Source organism: Engystomops pustulosus, chromosome 3, assembly GCF_040894005.1.
Source record: "Engystomops pustulosus chromosome 3, aEngPut4.maternal, whole genome shotgun sequence".
Classification (NCBI taxonomy): domain Eukaryota; kingdom Metazoa; phylum Chordata; class Amphibia; order Anura; family Leptodactylidae; genus Engystomops; species Engystomops pustulosus.
In genome coordinates this window covers 154,443,956-154,470,185 of record NC_092413.1, presented here as the reverse complement: position 1 = coordinate 154,470,185, position 26,230 = coordinate 154,443,956, and the positions used below count along the sequence as shown (strand labels likewise).

Sequence of the window (26,230 nt, the reverse complement as noted above, 5' to 3'; positions counted from 1 at the left end):
TTTGTGTCTATATTTATGTTTGAATCATATGATGATCTCTTGTATCCTATAAAGATTTATATTGTATTTATACCTAACCAACCTATTTTAAGTGTGTGCACTTATATTAATTGATAATAGATACAACCAGTTTTTTTTATTGTATCTAATATACTGATGTTAAAGGACCATAAGTGGGCCATACATATACTATCCTGTTGATGCAGGGAATAAAAAGCAGCAGGGATCCACATAATGTCAGATTTGCTGGCCAGGGAGATTTGTTTTTATAGAATGACTTGCATGTGTGTCCACTCTCCATTCAGGTCTGCTTGAGCACGCTATTTTTTGAGCTTCCAAAGACTTTATTGGAAAGTGACCATGAGATGGGGATCAGTAGACCCCTGTTCTCAAGATAGGTGTGACTCCCAGAGGTGGTACCTGCAAACTTTTTAATAGAATAGAATAAAATTTTATTAACCCCGTTGAGAATTTTTTTTTGTAATAATGACAATGACATAGAATTTGTTTTTGAGTGTGCAGACCCTCTAAGAGCTCTAACAAGTAAGATGAATTACAGAAAACCATCCTTATGGCTGAATACTCTGTCTGTGAACTTTAGCCAAGGGTACCAGGTAGTAAAAAAGTGGTTGTAAGTTGATAATCAAGTATTTATGACGTTACCACTTTAAGTATTTTTGTAGTACTGTGATATGAAGTAACACTTGCAATTTTAATTTTACACAACATCCTTTTCATACAAAGTAATATTCTGGTGTTTAAATCTAAAATATTTTTTATATGAATTCAAGGAAAACCTGGGTCACCTTTTCCGGAGTCCTATTGGAGATTTATCTCTGACCCCATTCCGGGAGTGTCAGTGAAAATTGTCATCGGTCAAGTTTGCAATATTTTAAACAATACACTGACCTTGTAATAACTGTTAGAAAGATCTTTTACTTTCTGGAACAATTCAATTGTTATATATATAGACTCTCAAATGCTTATTTACAACCTGGAGGAAGCCCCTGACTGACTTTGGTCTTAAATGCTTGAAGTCAAAGTGGGCTTATATACAGTACTTTTTGGGAAATTATGTAAATTGTACTTTCCCATGCTTGACCTGTCAACATTTGACACTAGAATAGGTGGAGTCTTTATACAGACCCTATGCCATTCTATACAACAACATTGTTATAACTTCTCAACACAATGAGCTTGTTTATAAAGACGGTAATGGGTGTACCCATACAATTCCTACACTCCAAAAAACAGACCTACTTATAATATTTCATACTTATTAATGGGGATGTTTCTGCTAGAATCATAGACCAAGAGGTGAGTTTTCATATTTTCTTTATAAGTACCTTCATTTGTGAAGGTTTTCATAATAAATCTCCCACAGAGTGGGGTGTCAGGGTGGCGAGCAGGGCAGGGGCTAGGCGGGAAGGGGAGTGAACGGCCTTGGCTGCCGAATTATTGTCTCCTCCAGTAAACCAGCTGACACTATAGAAGAAATATCTGCAAGTCTTAATAAATTCCCCCAGAATGTGTGATGAGTATTGGGCTAACTGTACACAACGCGGGGCAAATTTACTGACCTGGTTCTGTCGCGATCCCCGATTTGGACGGTCCGACGAGGATGAAGTCCGGCGTGATTCATGAAGATCGTGCGCCCAAGTTCCTGCATCCATCGCTTCCCCGCCAAGGACCGCCGGGGTTCACCTTCTTCTTCCTGGTGCTTGTAAGTGCGCGTCTTGCGACACAATTCTAAATGTTAAATCTAACGCGTTGTCCGAATCCGTCGGGTTGTCTAACGGCCGGCCCCCCGATTTCTGTCACGTGCAAAAATCCAATCGCGTGCGCCAAAATCCCGGGGAAATTCATTGCAAAATGTGCTCCGCAGACCCTCAGTAAATGAGCCCCATAGCGTAGTAAGCCTATTTTTTCTGTGCCATCTTTTCTGTGGATAATATTCTAGTAGTGTTAAAACAAATTTGACAATGGGGAGGAATTAAGAAACCAATGTTGATCTTCCCCCTACTCCGCAGGTCTTGCAGGATACGCCAAGAGGTTCCATGTGGCTGGACAATTCTGCCTGGTGTAGAATTGTGCTATGGCTGAAATTGGGAAAGTGTATGTTATCTTCATTACATATGCACCTGAGGTTTGGTAAATACATGGACTACTCCTACCGTCAACTTCACAGTTGATGGTAGGAGTAGCAGGAACCAGGTATATAAGTATAGACTTAATTTTTATTGTGGCTTTGAACAGTTTTAGAATATGAGAGTGTCCCTGAGATGATCCCTACAGCAGGTTGTATTAAAATGGGGTTTAATACAGCAGAAGAAAACCCCCTGAAAACATGGATTTTCATAGAGGAATGTAAATGGCAGATATCTTGACATGCAGTAGCAGTGATAATGCAGAAATGACTTGCTGATGTCACTGTCTGTCTCTTTCTACTCTTCAAACCTTCCTACACATCTTCAGAAATATCCATGACACGTCGTATTTGCATTCCATTCTCTCGGAGTATTGATCACAGCGAAATATGTTTTTTAATGACATGAATATAATGTTATGTTAACGCAGTGCAAAACCTACAAGCAGCAGACATCCCAAGAGCCAAACATAATACAGCAGACTTCCTAATCTCACTCCAAAGGCTGGCGAGCGACAGAACAGCATGCTTCTTAGTGACAGCCATAACACTGTTAACTGGATTTACTATGGCAGAAAGAAAAAGTAAAACTATAAACTAAAAATGCAGCTCAGCAATTTCTGGCTTCATGAAATATGGAACTTTACTATCTCATCCACATGTCATATATGTTCTCTAGATGTCCTAGTCATCTGAATTGTAGAAATCCATATATTTGTAGAAATGTTTCCATTTAGATATATGGCACTGATTTTCACATAAATTGCTGCAAAAACAAAAATAGGAACTTAAAATGGAACCTGTCACCATTACAATGCAGTGTTATCTGTAGGTAGCATGTTACAGAGCAGAAGGAGCTTAACAAATCGATATTTGTTTTGTTGAAAAAGATTGTTCTCTGTTCTTCTTATGCCTAATAATGGTTCATGTGGATAGTCCTATCAGTGACCCACACGTATCTCTGTACAGTATAAACAGTTATACATGGAAGGCTGTCAGGTACGGTTAGCACCACCCCTTGCTAGATGCCTCTGTCTAAATCCACCATTAAACAACATATATGTCCGCCCAATGCTTGTTTGTCCACATCATTTGGTGGAGAGAATGGAGAAAATCTAGCCAACATACATCTAATGTGTATGGGCTTCCTAAGCATAGAAAGAGACATACATGAATAAAACATAAGGTATAGTGAATCATTTTGCCATAAATAATATATACCACCTGCTCTGCTCCTCTATAGCATGCTGTCTGCTGCATTTTTATGGAGACTGGTTTACTTTAGTGTTATTAAGGTTAATGGATTGTCCGGAGGTTGAAAAACATGGCTGCTTTCTTCCAAAACGTTGCCACACCTGACCATGGTTTGCGCTGGTATTGCAGCTCAGCTGTATAGAAATGAATGGAGCTTAGTTACTCATGGTCAGATGTGGCACTGTATTTATAATAATAATCTTCATTTGTATTTGGAAGAAATCAGCCCTGTTTTTCAATCTCTAGACATGTCCTTTAATTAAAATATACCAAACCCAAACAGTGTTTTGACCTCAATTTGCCACCTGTACCTACCTCTAATAAACTGCATTCACACATGTTAGCTGATTGAATTAGCGCAGCCTAAACAATGATTACTTAGATATTGCAGTGGTATGTTCTGCAGTTAGTGAGATTCTATATATTTATAGACACCATTTTGGTGTAGAAAAAAGTGCAAAAAGGCTCAGAAAGAATTTCTGAGCTCAATCCACTTCAGACCGATACAGAGGGTAATGATAGCTAGAGCATATATCCCTTAAAGGGACAAGACAAGATTCTTAAATATACTCAGGAAAACAAAATTACATATTCTCTAATTAACTATTATTAACAAAAATACAGAATTTCACAGATATAATTCCAACCTGTCTCTATCAGTCCTGTTGTACACAGTATTTGTTGTCGCTGGATATGACAGTTAACCTTCTGACTATGGTCTGATTCTTCTCATGAATAGCTTCTCCTGTCTGCACACTGCAGTGCTCTCTGCCTCCTGCCTCTCCCCTCTGCATTACAAAACCAGCTCAGACAAAGGTGCTTCCTGCCAGCAAGCAGCATCATGCAGCATGTACTCTACGAACTACAGACATGATAAGGTCATGATCCAAAGGGAGGGAGGCATTGTAGTGTTGATTGTGTATGTTATAGGTGAGATAGCAGAGCTGGAGTGTGACATTGTGTTTTATATCTGTCTCATGACTCTAATCTGTTTCATCTCTCTTTTTTTATGTGTCGGATATTAATAGACTGTTCAGAAGCTAAATAAAAGATTAGATTATCCCTATACCCTGATGCTCAAAGCACATTGTCAGCACACAGCGTCTCATAGCAAATCACCGAGTTATAGGAGCTAAAACAGCAATAAAACTGAGTACAATAGTAATGTAGGGGGTTAAAATGATATTGTGTAAACTTCAATAGGGGATTAAAATTTGAGAACTTTCTTTCATGGGCAAACCCCTTTAATGATGCAGTTCCGTATGGGGGTAAGACTATCTGGGGACTGTCTTTAGGAAGTCTTTAACCCTTTCACGACCCGTGACGTAATGGCACGTCACGGGTCGGCCGCGGGTACCCGGCAAGTCTTTGCTGCATATTGCAGCAAAGGCTTACCGGTAACACCCGCAATCGGTGCCAGCACCGATCGCGGGTGTTTTCCCGCTGATCACCGCCGGCAAAGCTGTCGGCGGCTTCAAAAGGATGGCGGCGCATGGGCGCCGCCATCTTTTCGAGGATCGACGCTCCCCGTGACGTCATCGGGAAGCGGCGATCCGTCGCCATGGTAACCTCGGGTCTCACGAAGACCCGAGGCTACTTCGGGTTAACCCATGCATTACAATGTGCTATCAGCACATTGTAATGTATGAGTAGTAAAATAAACATATACTGCCATACTGTAGTATGGCAGTATATGATAGGATCGTGCAGACACCCTAGGGTTAAAGTACCCTAGGGAGTCTGAAAAATAGTAAAAATAAAAATAAAAAAAAGTTAAAAAAAAAAAAATTATAATAAAAACCCCTAAAAACTCAAATCACCCCCCTTTCCCTAGAACTGATATAAATATAAATAAACAGTAAAAATCATAAACACATTAGGTATCGCCGCGTCCAAAAATGCCAGATCTATCAAAATATGATAACATTTTTTCACTGTGTCTAATCCCGTAACGGAAAATCGCGCCCAAAGTTGAAAATGGCACTTTTTTGTCATTTAAAAAAAAAAATTCTATAAAAAGTGATCACAAGGTCGAACAGTCCTAAAATTGATAACATTGTAAACGTCATCAAAATCTGCAAAAAACGACACCACCCACAGCTCCGTACACCAAAGTATAAAAAAGTTATTAGTGCCAGAAGATGGCAAAATCCCCCAAAAAATTGTTGTACAGAAGGTTTTAATTTTTTTAAATGTATGAAAACATTATAAAACCTATATAAATTTGGTATCCCCGTAATCGCACCGACCCGCAGAATAAAGTAGACATGTCATTTGGGGCGCACAGTGAAATCCGTAAGATCCAAGCCCACAAGAAAACAGCACAAATGTGTTTTTTTACCAATTTCACAGCATTCTGAATTTTTTTCCCGCTTCCCAGTACACGGCATGGAATAATAAATACTATCACTATGAAGTGTAATTTGTTACGCAGAAAATAAGCTGTCACACAGCTCTGGACATGGAAAAATAAAAAAGTTATAGATTTTTGATCATGGGGAGTGCAAAATGAAAATGAAAAAACAAAAAAGGGCCAGGTCCTGAAAGGGTTAAGAACATTAACAGGCTCCTTTATATCTCAGCTGTTTTGCATACTGGACAGAAAACTGATTTACACAAAGGAAAAAAGGTGAAGGAAGGACACAGGAACATATTTCTTTAAGAGCTCACTAGTATCGCCTGCAGTATTGATTTAAACTATTTTGTTTGGTCACACTTTAATATTTTAGAAAACTAGAGTAGATCTCCATCACCCAAAGCAATTCAATGGAATTTACAATTACATCCTCAATTGCATATCTTCTCAATTTGAAGGAAATACCTGTACCCTATATTAAAATCACAGCAGAAGCTTTAGTGTAAAAATGAATGGCACTCATCAGTCCAGAGGAGACAGGATCAATGTCCTGGTCCCATCACATATTGTGCTTAGCCAATTACTGGCTTCCGAGATCTTGAGACAAGTGTTTTTTTTTTTTTTTAATTAACAAGTTTTGCTTTCTTAGGATTTTTTTCTCTCACTGCAGAATGTTTTTTACACCTTTCTATTTTGACATTTAACAGTTGCCTGTGACCCTATAAAACAAATGCGCCCTGGGGGAGGTCTTCACCTCTATCCCCAGGGCCTGTGAGGGGGCACGGACCAGGGAAGGGGTGTCACATTTAATCCTCTGTCTGTTTTCATGGCGCTAGCAAAGTTGCTCTTAACTTGTGCTGAAGCTGCGCGGTGAACCATAGAGCTCCCCCTCATTTACATATCATGAATAAATCATGCAAATGCTAATCATTGTTTCTTAATCTTCCAGCGGGTTTCCTTGTGTTCAGTGATGTAAGGTTAAACGTGTTAATCCATTACGTCCTCTCTGCTATTCCGTGTACCGCTTGCTTCATGTCCTGTGCACTCAATTACCAGTAATGGCCTGGATTCCTTTACTTCTACAAGAACAGATTACAGATAAAACAATAAGGTTACATCAGCATTTAGGACCGCCGTGACCTAACGGTGATGTCCTGAGGGAAGAGGCCTATTTGCCCCCTTAACAGCGCCACTCTTATTTACAGGCTGTGACTGGTACTGCAGCTCTAGGTAGCGCATGCATGCTCAGCACATTGTCCATATACAATGCATTGCAGTGAATGGGTTAAAAACATAGCAACCTCATTATAGTCACTGAACATACACGGTATAATTAGTCATATACATCTTTGCAGAGTTTTTGTTTATTCATCATCTGAAGCCCCCTACAACTCTTCTGCAAGAGTTCTGGTTGCCTAGCAACATCTTGACTGCGACCACCATGTGTGAACAAGCACGAATTGTCTTGTCAGGAAGGAGTCACAGAAAGCTTATGCTCTTGTACTATAGGTAGTAAAAATGGAGGGTAGATGGTGATAGCTGTGCACAGATAGGGTGGCACAAGTCAGCTCTGAGCTGTTAGGAGGTCACTGCTCGGCACTGATGAGGAGCAAAGACTCGGAAAGAGAATCTTCCTGCAGATACACCAGAGTTGACTCGATGAGAGATGAACAGATCATCCTAGATTTCATTCATAGAAGCTTTATCAAATTTTTCAAAAGATAGGATTTGCAACGTCCCAAACCGATGTTGCTCCAATGTTTTTGAATATTTTTGACGTCACCTTTAAGGATTTAAAGGTGCACGCTTGAATTAGACACTATCCTTTAAGCTGAAGTGACATTCCCTTTAAGTTGATCTGCAGTATACAGTGTATGTATTCACATATACTTCCATCCCTAGTGCTGGAGTCGGGGCTCCCATAATGTGGATCTGATGTATACATAGTGTGGCTGCTCCAATCAGCCGCATATACATATGTATGAAGGTATGTATTGTCTGCTTAGGAGAGATTATACTCAGATGTTGGAGTAAATACTTAAACATTAAGAAGGTCTCAGATGAAGGATGTTTTTCAAGTGTTGCTTCTCTGTTTTCTAGAACATTGGGCCACGAGTCGGGCATTGAGTCATGTGGACGGCGCTCGTGGTAAAGGACTGGTGAAATGCATAGCCACCTTCCCCTTATACTCCCAGGGCACTTTCTTGAATAACCCACATAATAAACAATTTTTCAATGCCTGCAATGAATTAATTGACACTGAGGCTCATGTTGGATGGTGAAAACCGGTCACAGCTTTACTATCACATATCTTGAAATAAATATAAATCGTTATAAAACTCGGAAATCTCATCATCATACACATTTTAACGTAAAACTCCACAGCGGAGAAAAACGGCGGCGCTTTGTAAATCCGAACTCCGAGATGACAAGTCGGCCAGACGGGCAGCATATCCATAAACTCTCCATTTCTCACTGCCAGCAATGTAAACAGTACAACAAAAAACTGCAACTCATAGGGAGGGAGGGCAGGACTGCTTTGGTGCAGCAGATACAAGAGGAAGAGGAGCAGATGACAGCCCCTTATAAAGCCAGGAAACAGGAAGGAGAAAACACTCTAGCCACAAAAAGCTCAATAAAGTGCCAAGTTAACCCTGTAGTGTAGAGACTAAGCTAGAAACAGCATTCACCAGTCCAGGTGCACCTTCCCTAATTGGTCAGGAAAACACCACAAGTCATGGAGTCCTGGCTCAAGCAATGCCCTTTCTGTGTTGATTTATTGTGGAACATAATGGGGCACATTTACTTACCCGGTCCAGTCGTGATCCCGCGGCGCGTTCTCCAACGAGGTTTCGGGTTCTGCCGGGATTCACCAGTAGGTGTCACTGCTGAGTCGAGGTCTGACGGAGTTCAACTTCTTCCCGATGCATGTAAGTGCTTGATCTTGCGACACTTTTCGTTTTTTAAATTCTGTGGTTTTTCCGAAAACGTTGGGTTGTCCGTTGGCCACGCCCCCCAATTTCGGTCGCGTGAAAGCCGGCGTGATTGTGCCAGAATTCATGTGCCAAAATCCCGGCGGAATTCAGCGCAAAACGGAAAAATACGGAAAACCTGACGAAAGTGCTACCGCGGAGTCCTTAGTAAATGAGCCCCATTATGTGCTATATCAGATTCAGTGGGATTTACTCAGATTTTAGTTGTGGTCCCAACTGAGGAGTATATAGGGATAATGCACCTAGACCCAACCTTGTGATGGCCTAAAAGTGTCTTTCCAATTTGAAAAGGTAGTACTACCATGTTTCTCCAAAAATAAGAAAGGTCCTATATTATATTTACTCTGAAAAATCCCAATTTATTCAAAAAATGAAAAAGTATAGTAGAGTAGTGTATTGGACTTGAACCAGCAATCAGAGAATTGTTGGTTCAAGTTTAAGCATGGAAAAGTAAAAAAAAATGTAAAAACACTAAAGTTTACACATTATGTATTTATTTTTTATTTATTCTAAAAATATAAGCCCCTAAAATGTCACTTTCCAATAAAAACACTTAATAAAGTATAACCCCCCCCCCCCCCATACTTGGTATTGCCTCATCCGTAAAAATCTGTATAATAAAACAGAATCGTTACTGGACCTGCACGATAAACCCCGGAGTAAAAAAACGCAAAAAACTTTCCGAAAAAAGATTTAAAAAGATTAATTAATACCTTTAACAAAAATGCTCTAAAAAGTGATTTAAAAATGTTACACGCTCTAAAATAAGACCACTAAAAAGAACAACTCTTCTCGCAAAAAAGAAGTCCCTAACCAGGTTTGTCAGCTGAAAAATAAAAAAGTTATGCATATGAAAAGATGGTGATGCTAAAATGTACAAGATTTTCTCCAAAATGGTTTTTATTCAGTACAATTGAATAAAATACACAAACCCCCACATATTTGGTATCCCTGCGTCTGTAACAATCTGCATAATAAAACAGAATCGTTATTAGATCCGCAAAGTGAACCCCGTAAATCCCCCCAAAGAACGCTCCAGAAAAAGATATTTTTTAATTGCTTTAAAAAGTTATGCAATCTAAAATATGACCACTAAAAAGAACAATCCTTCTCGCAAAAAATAAGCCCTTAACCAGATTTGTGAGGTGAAAAATAAAAAAGTTATGCATATGAAAGACGGTGATGCTAAAATTAACATTTTCGACAAATTACTTTTTATTCAGTAAAAATGGGAAAAAAATAAAAAAATCTATATAAATGAGGTATTTCCATAATTATGGCAACCCATAGAATAAAAATAATATACTATTTAATGGTATGGTAAACAGCCAAAAAAAAAAAAACACAAAAAAATCTTCAAAAAAATTGATCATTTTCTTTTCCTCCCCAATAGAGTTAATAAAATCTCACCAATTAGCTATAGATGCCCCAAAATTACGTACCAGAAAAGTGCATCTCATGTGGCAAAAGAAATAAGCCCCTATAGGTCCACATTAAAAAAAGAAAAAAAATGATAGCCTGTACAATGTGACATTGCAAATCTGATCTGGATGGCGCATCCTTCCCTCCTATGCCCGGCCGTGCGCCCATACAGCAGGTTACCAGCACAGGAGAAATTGGGTAACAAACTTTGTGGAGCCTTTTTTCATTTAATCCATTGTAAATGTTTAATTTTCCACCCAAAATGAGTGTATTGTGAAAAAATATTACAATTTGCAGACTGCACCTCCATTTTGTTTTAACCCCTATAAAACACCTAAAGGGTTAACAAACTTCTTAAAAGTGTTTTTTCATACGTTGAGGGGTGTAGTTTCCACAATGGGGTAATTTATGAGTCTAGCTATTATTTAGGCCTCTCAGTGTCAATTAGAAGTTGAGCAGGTCCATCTAAATACAGGTTTTGGCGATTTAACAAAAAATGTCCTTATCCTCATAACATTCTAGTAAAATATGTGGAATCTTAAAAAAACCATGGCAACATAAAGCAGACATTTGGGGAATGTAAGCTATGAATTTATTTGGGTGCTATGACAATCTGCATCAAAAGTAAATTTAGAACTTGGAAAATAAAGAATTTTTCAAAATTTTTGCCAAATTTAGTTTTTTTTCATAACTAAACACAAAGGATATGATCCAAATTTTAAAACTAATTTGAAGTACAATGTGTCACGAGAAAACAATCTTAAAATCCCCTGGATATCTCATAGCGTTCCAAAGCTATAAGCACCAAAATAGTCCTGTAGGGATTAAGCAGAATGTGGGCAACACTGCAGATGTGAACACAGCCTTATCCCCTGCACTAGAATCCTGTTTTTTTTACCTGAGTAGGGGCGTGGTTTGTGTAAAGGAGGCGTGGCTTGCACATGACAGTGCGCACAGGAATTGATAAAAGGTGCTAAAAACCGCGACCAAAAGTGTCGCCGCACATCTGCCACTATCAGTCTAGTTTAACACCAGTTAAAATTCATTTGTGAGACAAAGAAATTTTAAAAAAACAACAACTCATCGTGCTCTAGCAATATGCAGCATGAACAGGGGGCGGCTGATGGAGATAGAAGCAGTTTCCGCTGATGTAAGGTCTTATTGACATCCCCTGCTCTGTCCTCAGCAGCAGCCGCCACACTGTGTACCCGGAAGTCCTGCTCCCTCCATCCCCTCTGCTGCTGTCACACTGAGGACCTCCTCTCTAGTACTAGCAGGGGCCCGCAACAACCAATCGGGTGTCCTCTTTCATGTATTACCCCGCAATATTCCAGTGATAGCCGGGATCTCATTGGTGTGTCCATGCTGTAGTAGTGTGTACCCGCAGGTTACGGCAGCGCATCACCTCCGTGTCCCGCACCTCGCCCCCTCCCTCCCGTGTTGTCAGCGCGTTACTCCTCCCTACGTCCTCTCTATGGTGTCTCCTCCTTCTCCAGTCCTCGCCGCCGCCGCTCTTCTCCCGCCGGTCTAGGTGTCCTCCGCTGCTGTCACTCGCTGTCGCTCCCAGGCTCCGGCCCTCGCACCTATCATGGGCCTCAGGTGATAAACCGAGACGGCCGCCGGATTCAGCGGGCGGGGAGCAGAGCTACCGGAGAGCGTGGATTCCCGGGCCTGACCGCCCGCACCGGGGGCCTGAACACCGGGTAAGTGCGGCTGTCAGGTGACAGGTTGTGTGTACACGTAGCGCTCCTGTGTGTGACATGTGCCTTCCGCCCTCCGTGTCGGGGCTGTCAGTGATGTGTCCGCACGTGGTGTGTGCCCAGCACCCGGGCGATGAGGTGGGCACAGCGCCAGCACAGACCAAAGGCTAAACCTCCAGCATGGACCCGCTCCCTGCTGTCACTACTCCTGACAATACAAAGCTCTATACAGTATCATCCCGTGTAATCATACCAATGTGTACATGTTAGTAGCAGCAGGACTGTGAAAATGCATTTATATTCCAGGATTGTAGCTGGACATGGAGCACTGGAGTGAGATCTCTGTACTGAGCACATGAGGGGGAGAGAGGCAGAGGCAATGTTCTGTCAAGTGATCTCCCACTCCAGACTATGAGTCCAGCTATTCTACACAGAGGCTCCACAGATCTGCAGGGCTCCTACCCAAAACTGCTGACGTTAATTCTTAAGTGGATAAAATGAGACAATCTGCTATTTATTGAACCTAAGCAAATGAACTTAATGTGTGACCTCTGTTCTTGAGTGACAAGACGTACAGTCTCGGCAGGTGATTGCCGTGCGTGGGGAACGCTGCAGCTTCATGGGTATCGGCAGGACATTGTATAATATACACAATGGTCATTACACACTTGTTATCACCCCGTTTAAAGTAATTGTGCCACAAGACGGGGAATATGTGTACCTGAGGGGCCTCAAATAGAACTTCAATTCCCTTATATGGGATATAAGTACCTTATATACTCGAGGTAAGTGGTTCTTGTCGATGGAAAAGAATAGGTCTTTTGGCACGTCTTCATTTAAAAAAAAAAAACAAACATATATCCGGCTGGAGGGGGGCTGTAAAAAAAAGAAAAAAAACGACAAAACTTATATTTACTGTCTCTGTCGCTTCCCTTTGTCCCACGTTGTCACCCATCAGTGCTGTGCCCCTGTTTGTTTATTTTCCACTACTTCTGCTCTCCTGGGGCGCATGGCACAGGACAATGGGAGCAATGAAGAAGGTAAGCGCAAGATATTTTTGTTTCGTTTTTACAGCCCCCTCCCCCTCCATTTGGATTTAGCATTTTAAAGCTGCAGAACCCCTTTAGGCATCCACCTTATAGTCGCCCTCTATAACTGCTTACCCGGCTGACCTCAGGATTTCGCTGGACACCTTCCAGCAGGAGACAGACAGTATTGTGCTATAGCCTTGGCAGTCCGGGCCCCTGTTATCATGATAGGGGGTAAATATCAATCATGGAAAAACCCCTTTAAATTGACATTAGTGTAGGTTCACACACACCACGTTCTATGTATATACTGGGAAAGCTCTGGACAGATACATTCAGCATATCCATAGACATATACTGGCAGATGGAGACATAGTTTTTGCCACCGTCTGCCCAGTATACGTCATGTGATGTACAAAAAGCAGGATGGAAAGATGTGGCAATCTACGTATTTCCATCCTGCTGAGTGATGTGTTCACTAAGCGAAGGACACTGAAGTCTGTGGCGGGGGGAGGGGGCGATGCAGCAGTGATATCACTGTCCAAAAGGAAACCCCGAACATCAGCAGCAACCAATCACTGGCCACAGCCAATGTTCACTTCTTCCACCCCTCCCACCGAGGGGTGGGGGAGGAGGCTCTGGGCGCTATATCCCACTGTGCCATATGTACACCATACCATACCATGCCTGATGAAGGGACCACAGCAGTCCTGACAGCTTGGTTGTAACGTCTTATATTAGCCATTAAAAGGTATCACAATCTCAACAAGGTTACATTATTTGACCTATCAAAAGGACATGTAAAAGTGTATGGACTACAAAAAAGTGTGAACTCATTAGTGTGAACCCTTACCCAACGTTTACTGAAGGATACGAGGTGGAGCCGTATGTTGGCACTGTGAACCTCCCCTTTGACCAGGGATTTATTACCTGAGACAAATGGAGGTGCAGTAAAGTAAATGAGTGAGATTATCTGCGGAATGGCTCTTATCAGCCTTTCTCCCTCCCCACACACTATCTCTTGTCATATCAGGAGCTGTTTTTGTGGAAGATAAGGTAGTATTTTTTTCTTTTGATGTGTAAGGGTCCATTTACAGGCAGTTTGGTGACTGTTTTACTTTTGTTTTAGCTTCCCATTCATCTTGGAGTAATTTTGAAAGAAGATTTTTGTTTCCCCTCCTCTCATACAGTTAGGCTTAGTACACAATTGTGTCGGGGGGCTTCCATTTTAGGAGTATATACAGACTTTTTAGACTTGGCATAGCTTTAGCACAACCTACATCTGACATCACAGGTTATTGTATGCCATATCTTATTCTGAGCCACCGCTTCCATTGCTCAGTTCTGGAAATCGAGCAAATCTCTGTGTATTCAGGACCTAATATAAAAGGTGAATGACTATTACAACCAGCATACATGAGGATGTGTGGCCAAAAAAAAAAATCTTCATTAGCCTCATCCCTGAAGTGTTGTTTAATATCATTGCCATAAATAAAAGGAGCTCCCATGACCTGCTCAAAATTAAACCTAATAGTTTTGTTGTCCTTCCCTTGTTTGTTTCCCAACTTGTACAAATATGTTGTGACTTTTTGTTCCCTTTGTATGTGAGCACTATTGAAATCCTTGAATCTGTTCTGTCAGTTTTATCTCAATGAGTTTCTCAGAATCTTCAGAAGACGACCGACATGACCTAACCCCATTAACTACAAGCAGGGCCATTGAGCTTCTATTAGAACAAGTGGATTATAAAGTCCTGCTTTCAGGCCATGGTCATCCACAGGGACCTCATCTACAAGTTTGAGGAGACTAGGCGTTCATAGAGAAGTATTTTCTGGAACAAACAATAATTGGTGTTGAGAAAAGGTGGAGAGATGCTCACCAGAGATGGTTGTGTTACAGTTTGGGACAACTCCAGTTATCGCCTTGTTGTGGTACTATTAGGCTCTGTCTGCAATATTGATCAGTATGTTGCAGTAACCACACTGGTCTGGATCACCTTGGAATGGGATAGGTATTATATTTACAGGTGCACACTGGGAGTCAGGAACGGACGTGGGTTTGTAGTCTTCAGAAGACGGGCAACATGACCTAACCCCACTAGTTACAATCAGGTCCATTGGGCTTCTATTGGAGTATCTGAATTATTAGGCCTTCTTTCTGTGCATGTTCATACCTGCGCTGGTGATCCACAGGGACCCCCTTTACACGTTTGTTACAAATTTCTGGAGAAAAAGTTTTGGAAGCCCAATGTATCCCATTGTAGTTGATGGGGGAGTAAAAGCTGGCGACATTGTCTTTCTTGCGCTATTTACATGGCTTACTCCGGTAATTGCGAGGAATGATCCCCCTGGCAGGTATGCATGCAATGCAGCTTGGGCGGTATTTATTACGGTGAGTGGACCTGACACACTGATGACAACCAGGCTGTAAACAATGGGGCGCTGATCCTCTGTTTTGTGGCCCATGAAATGCACATGTGTTATGGGGGCTTTGACAGTGAGTTGTAGCTGATGAAAAGGCTGACTTGTGCTTTATGTGTAAGGCAATTTAAAGCTAGTCTTAGCCATGTACACTTGGGATTTAATACAGAAGCATTGGTCTACACTTCTGTAGAGTTTGCACCTTTATCTACTAAGAGGCCGGATCCTCTTTGTGGAGACAGGCTTCGTAGGGCTAGCGTGGGTGAAGTTTAATGTCACCCCCTTACCCACTGTTTATTTCCCCCAACATATTCTTTAGCTCCCTTTTTCACCTCGCCGCTTGTGATCCGGTGAGTCTCCTGACAAGGTGCCAAATCCTTTTTCTTTTTTTTTTTAAATTCATTTAATAAAGATATGAGCTATGTATTTTTATAATAAAAACTGAATGGGACATAGTAAGAAGACTTCTGTGGGAACCTGTTGAAAAAATGATGGAAGTTCCCTGAACATTGAAGAGCGTTTTGACTGTATACATTGCTGGAAGGAGATCTTGATGAGATGTCAGAGCGATGGGTATATACACTCACTGGCCACTTTATTAGGTACACCATGCTAGTAATGGGTTGGACCCCCTTTTGCCTTCAGAACTGCCTCAATTTTTCGTGGCATAGATTCAACAAGGTGCTGGAAGCATTCCTCAGAGATTTTGGTCCATATTGACATGATGGCATCACACAGTTGCCGCAGATTTGTCGGCTGCTCATCCATGATGCAAATCTCCCGTTCCACCACATCCCAAAGATGCTCTATTGGATTGAGATCTGGTGACTGTGGAGGCCATTTGAGTACAGTGAACTCATTGTCATGTTCAAGAAACCAGTCTGAGATAATTCCAGCTTTATGACATGGCGCATTATCCTGCTGAAAGTAGCCATCAGATGTTGGGTACACTGTGGTCATAAAGGGATGGGCATGGTCAGCAACAATACTCAGGTAGGCTGTGGCATTGCAACGATGCTCAATTGGTACCAAGAGGCCCAAAGAGTGCCAAGAAAATATTCCCCACACCAGGACACCACCACCAGCAGCCTGAACCGTTGATACAAGGCAAGATGGATCCATGCTTTCATGTTGTTGACGCCAAATTCTGACCCTACCATCCGAATGTCGCAGCAGAAATCGAGACTCATCAGACCAGGCAACGTTTTTCCAAACTTCTACTGTCCAATTTTGATGAGCTTGTGCAAATTGTAGCCTCAGTTTCCTGTTCTTAGCTGAAAGGAGTGGCACCCGGTGTGGTCTTCTGCTGCTGTAGCCCATCTGCCTCAAAGTTTAACGTACTGTGCGTTCAGAGATGCTCTTCTGCCTACCTTGGTTGTAACGGGTGGCGTTTTGAGTCACTGTTGCCTTTCTATCAGCTCGAACCAGTCTGCCCATTCTCCTCTGACCTCTGGCATCAGCAAGGCATTTCCGCCCACAGAACTGCCGCTCACTGGATATTTTTTCTTTTTCGGACCATTCTCTGTAAACCCTAGAGATGGTTGTGCGTGAAAATCCCAGTAGATCAGCAGTTTCTGAAATACTCAGACCAGCCCTTCTGGCACCAACAACCATGCCACGTTCAAAGGCACTCAAATCACCTTTCTTCCCCATACTGATGCTCGGTTTGAACTGCAGGAGATTGTCTTGACCATGTCTACATGCCTAAATGCACTGAGTTGCCGCCATGTGGTTGGCTGATTAGAAATTAGGTGTTAATGAGCAGTTGGACAGGTGTACCTAATAAAGTGGCCGGTGAGTGTATATTGTGGTAGAGCAGCCAATAATCTGCTACATGCTAGGTCGCTTTATGGCCATTTGTGAATACGGTTTGGAACCCAAATTGTAACCCGAATGTAATTCGGCAAATCCCCTCTCCTCGGCTTTTTTAAAGGGCTTCATAATACAATGTAAATTCCACGTGTGAACGTGGCCTTAGGATATTGCTGGGCAGAACTATTAGATGACCACGTGCATGAACCACAGCAGCAGCTTTGACCTCATTCCTTAAGAAATGGCTTAATTTGCTGTTTCTCAAATGTAAATCCTGTCAGAAGGCATAGTGACACACAGAATACAGGCTTGTGTACTACAATGTGATATCTTAGTGTATTCTATCAGTGTGATGCATCAGCGCCCCTGCTCCTTCCCATCCTGGAGGTCTCTGATCACTTATTATTGTGCTGTCCGGCTATTGCTTGGCTTTTACAAATGAGCAAATTCCTCAGCCCTGGAATGGGATTTCTGATAATCCATAATCTGCCTAATGTCATTTAGTTAACCACTAGAGGGAGTGAAAGGATTTATTACAGCAGGACTATAATGTAATGTAGTGTATGTGTGTCTGCCATCACCCCTATACTGACCTCTTCACCTCCTTGTACTACTGAGGGCGCTATAACCCTGGCAGGCGTCATGCATGTGTGTTATTATAGACTGCAATGTCTGCGAGAACAAGTGATTGATCAGATGATCTCTTATTCACAGGCTTCAGTTTAGTGTCTTAATTACACTGCGATGTAATTAGGGAAGAGTGTAACGCACATTCACCTCATTACTGTATAATAACTCTCTTTGGCTCTGTCTGCACTGGGATGCATTATGTAGGTGACAGATCTAATTGAAAACAGATCCCATTGACAAATTGTGTTGGATTTTATGACTGACCGCCCCCCAGAGTTGAAGCCATGGTATATTGTATCTGATACCCCAGGATTTTACCCTGATTTCTACATGGAAATCAAAACTAATTTTTTTTTTTTTTTTTTTTTAAATCAACTCTTCATTTTCAATTTTTATTTTCACATTCTGGTAAGGGCAGAAAGAAGGCATCTAATATTAATCACATCAAAACATTGCCCATATACCGTATATAAAATATGTGATCGCATATTTCCAAGTAGAGAAGTAACATATCAAACCTGGTAGGAAACAATAACAAGTATTTCACGTTTATTATAAGGAGGTAGAGAAAAAACGGATGTGGACGGCACAATTACCAAGTCTGTGTTGTGCGATGGAGATCCCATGAAGACCTTTTGCTTCAGTGAGAGGACATGTATGCAGCGCCGTACATAAAGTATTTTACTGCAGGCACCTCGGGAGCCTTGGCTGGTGGCCACTTTTCAGCCATTGAATGAAGATTACTAGCTTATACTCGCCCCCAGTTTGAGGGGGGATTTGGGCAATAACTATGTATGAACTTGCTGTATTAGACTAAACATGTGTGTAAAAAGACTTCATGCTCCTGCTAGATGTTAGTGCAAGTATTTTGGGGTTGTTGCTTAGCAACTGACTATACTGCAAGAAGGTTACAGCACCTGAACCGGTGCTGGCAGCACAAAATACAATCCTGTGTCCCCCCCCTTACCTGCCAATAGCAGGACCCCCCACAGCACTATAAAACCATTGACATCTGGCACCTTCTCTATCAGAGTAGAAGGGCTCTGTCTATGTATGGAGAAATATTTGTGACGTTGCAGGCTATAAAGTTATCAGGTGACCATTGACCTGTCTCAGTCTGTGACATAATCTCTAGTTTTATAATCTGTGGCTGTTCCCCTGCTCCCTGCAGCGTGTGCTTCATGTATGTTTATGTGGCATCCGCCATTCGGTCTCCTGCTTTTCAGATGTCACAATTGACCTATTTCCAGCTTTAGAAATGTTCTGATGAATTGCTGTGTACATTGTGTCACATATCCACACACTAAGGATTGGTAATGAGTAACTTTTAGTTGAAGCACCAGGTCTCTATGACCTCTTGGGCTATGGAGCTGCCAGTCGTCTGCTAGTATGATTATGGCTGTAATATGACATCAGTGCTGTATTTGTACTACCCCATTGTCCTGACTCTTACTACTTTAGGCTCTGGTGTGAGGTGTGGGTTAGCAGCATTTTGTCTTCTAAGCAGATTCCACTTCTGCTAATTTTTCCATGGTGGCCTTAGTAGTTTATGAACTTCCTTCTTATATGTTGTCCCCAGCAGGAGAAAAGAGAAGAACTAGTGATTATGTGTGTATAGTAAATGTGTGCTGAATGGTGTTTTATCATAGGTCTTTTCCTGGTTCACTATTGTTGGCTGAATGTTGGCATCCGCCATCAATATCTGACCAGTGGCCCAACTCTCGGATGTCATCTTATTTCATTGTTTGCAGTGTAGTGACTATACACAGAATTTCATGTTTTTTGGGTCATTTATACAGCTGAGGGGATGCTGAATGTCGGATCCCAACAGGTCTGACCTAAGCACAGGCAATTTGTGCTGTGAAGTGTACTTAATGTGGTGTGAGTACACCTCTCCTATAGGTGGTGGCTAATATATATTATATATATAATATAATATATTTCTCCTGCCTTTTCTGGATGGGACTGAGATTCCTGACAGCTAGCAAGTAGTTGAGGCCGTTCTCTGTTGGTGACATTGATATTTGGTGTGTTCTATGCTTTATCCTCCCCAATGTCATCTAGTAGCTAAATCTGGGAAGCTGGATGTCCACCCGGCTATCTTCCATAGTAGCCTTGGTAGTGATTAATGTACAATGCAGTGTAAAAAATAAAGCAGAACTTTTGTGTATTCTGCACTTAAATGTACAACCTATACAACCTAATACAATTTAATACAAATATTTGGATGGTTCAACAACTATTTACATCTAGGGTGAGATTATCATTGCAGCCACCTATGATAGAGTGTGATTGTCATGCTTTGTAATGCAAATGTTCAAATCTGCACATCACACATACTGACCTGCCCCAAATTGTGCATGTATATCAGACAATGGCCTGTGTTATCCTGGGGCCGTCTACTGCCTCATTATAATTGGGGGTTTTTGGCACCAAATTTTCAGGTATACAGGTATTGGGTGCCCAGGTAATTGTGACGCCCTAAAGAATGACTATAGCGTTCATCGTGGAAATGACTCTTCATAACTGGTCTTCTGTCTGTGATTTATCTGTAAGATGGATCTGGTTGGAGTTTGGCACAGACGGGTTATCTGGCATCTGTTGGTTTTGTAAAGTGGTAATGACGTGCGGCCGCTGCCAGGCCTACGAGATACTTGTCACAATGAGTTTGCTGTACGTCTGCCTTCAGAAAGTGACGCTTGTTTGTAAATGTGGAATGAGTAATTGCTACCTGTTATCACAAGTACACGGCTTCACATCTAGGAGACCTATATATCCGATATATCCTCGCTGTAGAATTTCAGATGGTGAAATCTCTGACAGCTGGGGTTTGAGATTCCGCCTCAGAATAAAAGGGTCTGAGCGTGGATCCCCCTTCTTGTTCTACCCAACATATCAATGCTACTAGCATGGGGGGGATCTCCTGCGTGGGCCTTTTCACGACCAGACACGCCGTGCAGGAGTTTTCTTTAAAATACGCTGCTGCAGAAAACTGTCCGGGCTTTTGGAACAAGAAACCAAATGAAAACACCTGTACGTGGCCACTATTTGTACCCCCCTCCCACCCACCAGAGATGAATCTGATAACAAATAATATATATTTTTTTAAATTATTTTTATATGGAGAGAAAAAAATACAGGGTGCTTTGTGACTAGAGGTGAGCAGACCCGAGCTTTACACCCCTAGCAACTAGGCATAGCGGCGATTGGTCAGGTGTTCACCAGATGTCCACCTGGCCAATCACAGCCATGCCTCGTTGCTAGGGGCGTAATGCTGCCTGATTGTCTGCTCTGAAGCCCATCAAGTAATGTGTCCGATTTGGGTGAAACTGCGGGACTTAAAGTTCGGACCCGCTCATCACTATTTGTGACCGTGAGACTGCGATCACACGTGGTGTTAACCTTATGTTAACAGCAACTTAATTGGGCAAATCTCCTCTCCTCAGCTGTTGTCTTGCATTTCAAAACGTAATATAAACGCCACATATGAACGCAACCTGAATCACCAGTCCATAAGTAACTGTAGATGGTTTAGTTGTCTTTAAATCGACTTTAAATCTGCCTGTTTTCCTCCGACAGTCTAATGCTGTACCGTGTTTTCTGCAGATAATCGCGGGGTAACAATAGCTGTTTCGTGTGCAGCTCCCACGAAGGCTAGGGATGCCCCATGTGAAATAGCTGCATCTTAGCTGAGCTTACAGCATGGCTGATGGGAATTCTCCAAATCTTATCCGCATGCTGCAAAAAAAAAAAAAGATTGAATACATTTTGTGATGTAGGAACTTATGGCCGATCACAGCACATTTCTGCTGCTTTCATTTCCTCTGGTCTATTGCATAGAATGATTTACCTTTTTTTTTAGAATGATGAAATATAAATACAGTTTGTAGCTGGGTCTCGTATCACACAATGGTCTTCCTAAAGTCTAAACACCAAACAAAAGATTGCCTGAAAATACAAGTCCCCAGATGGGAAGTGATAAAGTGAGCATGGAGTATGGGTCTTTGTGAGCATTTTCCATGTATTCATGCTCTTTATTATGTCATTTCTATTGTTGGCCATGCTATTCATTCAGTGATTTCGCCAGTAGGATCTGTCCTGTACAATAATTGCTTCTTCTGGTCAGTCACTTTTAACACCGAGATGTAATATGATTTTATCTCTAACCCATAGTCCATTTGAATTACAATGTAACTTTTGGTTTGCAACAGAATTAATATTGTAGGAAATTGTGTCTCGTTGTGTATTCCATACTGAAAGGTTTATGCAAACTGTTATTAAACAGATCCATACAGCCCCATTCACACTGCTGTATATCTGGTCAACACACGTCCACATAGACAACTATTGCGGCCCGTTGGCGGTATGGTGCTACGCGTGTGCCTGCTCCATCTTTCCCGCGACTGGGCAGCACTGTTTCCCATGGAGAGGATAGGGATGAGCAGTGTTTACCCCTCATCCTCTCCAGCATGCCAATGCTAGAGCCGGGCAAGCGCACATACATATACTGCCAAGAACACTTACATGCTGGTGTGTACCCCCTCAGACAGGATCTGATTTTCTTCTTGCTTCTCGTGCCCTTGTGTTTATGAAAAAAGGCTTTAAAAATATTCAAATGAACCTGAGGGGCTCCAGACTCCCTTAAAAATTATGCAAATGAACCTGAGGGGCTCCATAGATGTTAAGGCTTTTTTTATTGTAAAATTAGAGCTTAAGAAAGAAGAGCAGATCCTGACTGAGGGGGCACGCGGCAGCATGTAAGTGTTCTTGGCTTACAATCCTTCACCCTGATGGTAGATGTTCTTTAAGGTTATCTAACCTTTTAAGACTGTTAAAAACTTTTAAATTCAGCTGCCCAATACTTTTTTGAGATTAGTCACCTATAGAAGACTTTCTTCATTCATTACAGAAACTCTTTCAGTTGATCTGATTGTGTATGAGGGAATTGGGGGAGATGGTTGTCCAATGACTAATGGTTCTGTGCGCCTTTACTGCTTCTTTCTTGCAACCTGCGAGCAATGTGAGACCTTTATCAGGACTTGTACACCAGTTTATTGGTCATTTATTGTAGAGTGTTGTACCTAGGACAAGGGTTGTAGAGGGAGAGTGAGGAGGCTGCCTGTCAGGACTTCTAGTCCTCAAGTAAAGGAGATTGCAATTTTGGAAAACTTAGAGGTAAGTGGGAAATTAAGTGTCATCATTATAAAGGTGGTATAAAAAGTGCAGTGGATGATGTGTGCAGATCAGTCTTTACATGCAAACATTGTTTACGGCCTGTACAACCATTAACCCCTAGTTTGTGCGTCGTTACACAGCGTAGGAACGGGGCGCATGCGCAGTGAGCAGCAAGCCGGCTCGCTGCTCATGACTGAGATAGAAGGCTCCCCACGCAAGGTTTTCATGTCTGGTGGGCTGACATCACGAGAGGGGGGGGGGGCTTGGCAAAGGAAGAAGTTGTGCTGAATATAGATGAGCGGGACTCTGAGGGAATGAAATATCATAATTAGAATGCGGACGTCACATTATGAAATTTGGCTTCCCCAGGACTTTTAGGAAGACGCTGGCATGGAGCCAGGTAAAGTGTAAGCAGGCTTATTAAATGAACAACTAAACATTAAAGTAGTATAAAAGCATATCTGTAATGCACTTACAGCGAGTCTAGGAACCTGTACCCAGTAAAGTATAGCCCTCTGGTGACATGTTCCCTTTAAGCGGAAAACAAGCATCAGTGATAAGGGGTTAAAAATGCCTGCAAATGGCTGCAAAATTGACAGGAACAGAACCTACTGTACAATCTATTTTATTTTGTAGGACGACTCCTCAGACGTGATGCTTTAAAGGACATGTACCACCATGATGGATTGTAAAGCAAGCACACCTACATTCAGGTGTGTGCCCCCTTTGTCAGGTTCAACACTTCTTTTAGCTTCTTATGCCTTTGTTATTGTTAAAGTTTTTCAAAATTATGCAAATGAGCCGTAGGAGCTCAGAAAAAAAAGCGAATAAGACTAAAAGAAGAGCAGGTGCTGTCAGAGGGGGATGCACCAGTATGTCAGTGCACTTGGTCTACAATCCTTCATCCTGGTGGTAGATGTCCTTTAACATTTGAAAGCTCTTACATATTTTTCATACATGCAGGACACTTAGCCTGTGGTTGGAGCATGAGTTTCTCCATACTGGTGACATTCCAGGCCCACCCTGGATGCAGTGTGCATGCTTTGTGTTCCCTTTGTCTTTCTTATCCATGGTTTAGAAGTACCTAGCATAGATCTGCTCATAAATGGAAGGAAGGGTTTGGTCAGCAGCATAATATCCTATAGTGCTTTACCCTGGGAGATAACATCAGGGCTCATGCATGCACATGGAACTCTGTCCGAGGACTCCACGAGCCGTCTGTTCGGGTTGAATAGAATGAGGCACAGCACTTGTCTGGGCGCTGAAGGCATATCCTCTACGAGGGCCCGATTAGAGTTTGCAATTGTTCCAAATAAACAAACAGTGCCAAATTTCTTTGATATTGTAATCTCTTGATAAAGAAGTCTGAAAGGTCCTTGGAGACCTTTTTTTAGATTTTAGACAAAATAGTTGAGTGGCAGGACTTCCCCTGCTGATATGCTGGGGGCTGCTGAGCACGGCTTCACTTGACCATTGATAACAGGAGGAATTGCACTGGACTCTTGATAAAGAAGCTGGAAAGAGGTAACTTCTTCATATTTACTAGAATTTAGAGGAGAACGTTTGGCTATGTTCAGGTTTATGCATTGGATTGTTAGATACGGCAGGAGAGGGCTTCTGTTTCTTTCTGTATGGCTTCTTACATCATATAGTAAGATTTTATTGTCTGTTTATGATATCGTCTGTTTTATTTGGTTTCCCAAATAGACTCGGTAACTTATAGCAGTCGTCATAAAAACTGCTTTTCAGCTGTGAATCTGGCATAAGTTTTCCCCATTTTGGAGAGCGCTTAGTAAATGAATTCCTTGTCATGCACAAGTTGGCTAAATAGACGCCCGGCTCTGGAAAACACCAGCGTGTATAAGTGGGTTTGGGTCATACAGTGGTGACTCTGTATTTCCATAATGACGTAACTGTGCAGTATTAAGGAACTATGAGCCGGGGCAGCCCTCGCGTGGGCGACTTGGTCAGCTTGAAGAAGCTCACTCAAGTGTTTAATTGTGATTTTATTACTTTTACTATTGTGAGTGGATGAGAATTTTCAGTAATTTGCTTAAATTTAGATAATTTTGCCTCTTGAAGCTTTAACAATGTTTATTCCTGAATAATTCAATGGAGGTTTGTGACCTATTATAATCTGGAGCCGCTCAGTATATAATGCCAGGTGGTGACATGCCAGGTCTATGGGGGCACGGGTTACATGGATCCCCCTCTGCAGCTGTGCATTGTATGGCAGGCTTCCTGAGCCATGGCGGTGTGCTCCAGTATACGGGGCTCTGTTTGTTCTCCTAGTTTGGGCAGGAGTAATGTGATGAATCGAGTGTTATTTTTAACAGTAATATTGTCTTGCATTCTTTATGAATGACTCCAGCACCACAACTTATTCCACTGAATCATCAGCCACTTAACCCTTAACCCACTGTTGCCAGCTTGTATCTAGCATTATATCTGTCCTTCAAACCAGCTATCATTGTCTATTGGGGTGCGTTAAAGCAGCAAAACGCACAATAATGTGAAATACGCATGTATGAATTCACCCTTTTTCGGCATACCTCTTTTTGCTTGCACCTGTCCATATTGTCTGGACGTGCAGCATAGATCTGATAATCGTCCCTAAAGGTACGTAATAATCGCATAATCCAGAACCCACAGAAGATGGGCATTTACGTAATTGGTTAAGGAACGGTTAATAAAACTAATCCTGCAGCTAATCTTTGATCTTCCTACCCTTTCTTGCTATCTTGTTGATCAGATAACTGTATGTGCAGTATTTATCAAGTAGTGTATACACATGCACTTTTAGCATAAAGCCAGTCGTACTTTTCAGGGTCTCGGACAGCTTTTCTTTCTTACCCCGTACACTCACACATACACCTGCATGCTCAGCTCGGCTGATTGTGAATGTACTATAATAGGAGATGGGAAAAGTGCATTGCCATTGTCTTTGATTATTGATGTAGATTATTAAGTTAAAGTAAAAACCTGAATTGTGAAGGAGCGTGGGCTCCTTTTTCTCTGTAACAGTGCTAGCTGCTTATGTGTTCTTTTCTTCTTTTTTCTTCAGTATTAGTCCGGTACCTTGAAGTTTGAAGGGACTTTTTCTGAACTCTCTGAAAATGGAGAATGGGGAGAAGATCAATAAGGGGCAGGAAGATGAGATGGTGAGACTTTTCTTTCTTTTTTTACTGCCTAAAATAAATGACAAAATATGGTAGCAGTTTGTTGTATTGCTTTAGATCTTGTTTTCTAGTGTTATTTTTTATTTTTCTAATTTTATTTCACTTTGTGTTGTAA

General features: G+C 41.8%; 1 protein-coding gene across 2 annotated transcripts in view; it reads left to right on the top strand.

Annotated features, from left to right (window-relative positions):
• The first annotated feature begins 11,590 nt into the window (after positions 1–11,590).
• ATP13A3 (ATPase 13A3) overlaps positions 11,591–26,230 on the top strand; it is a 72,744-nt gene continuing 58,104 nt past the window's right edge. For both annotated transcript variants that reach the window (XM_072142640.1, XM_072142639.1), the window contains exons 1-2: positions 11,591–11,874; positions 26,001–26,097. In XM_072142640.1, coding sequence (XP_071998741.1) covers positions 26,053–26,097 — 45 coding nt within the window. In that variant the 5' untranslated portion in view covers positions 11,591–11,874; positions 26,001–26,052. The remainder of the gene's footprint in view (positions 11,875–26,000; positions 26,098–26,230) is intronic.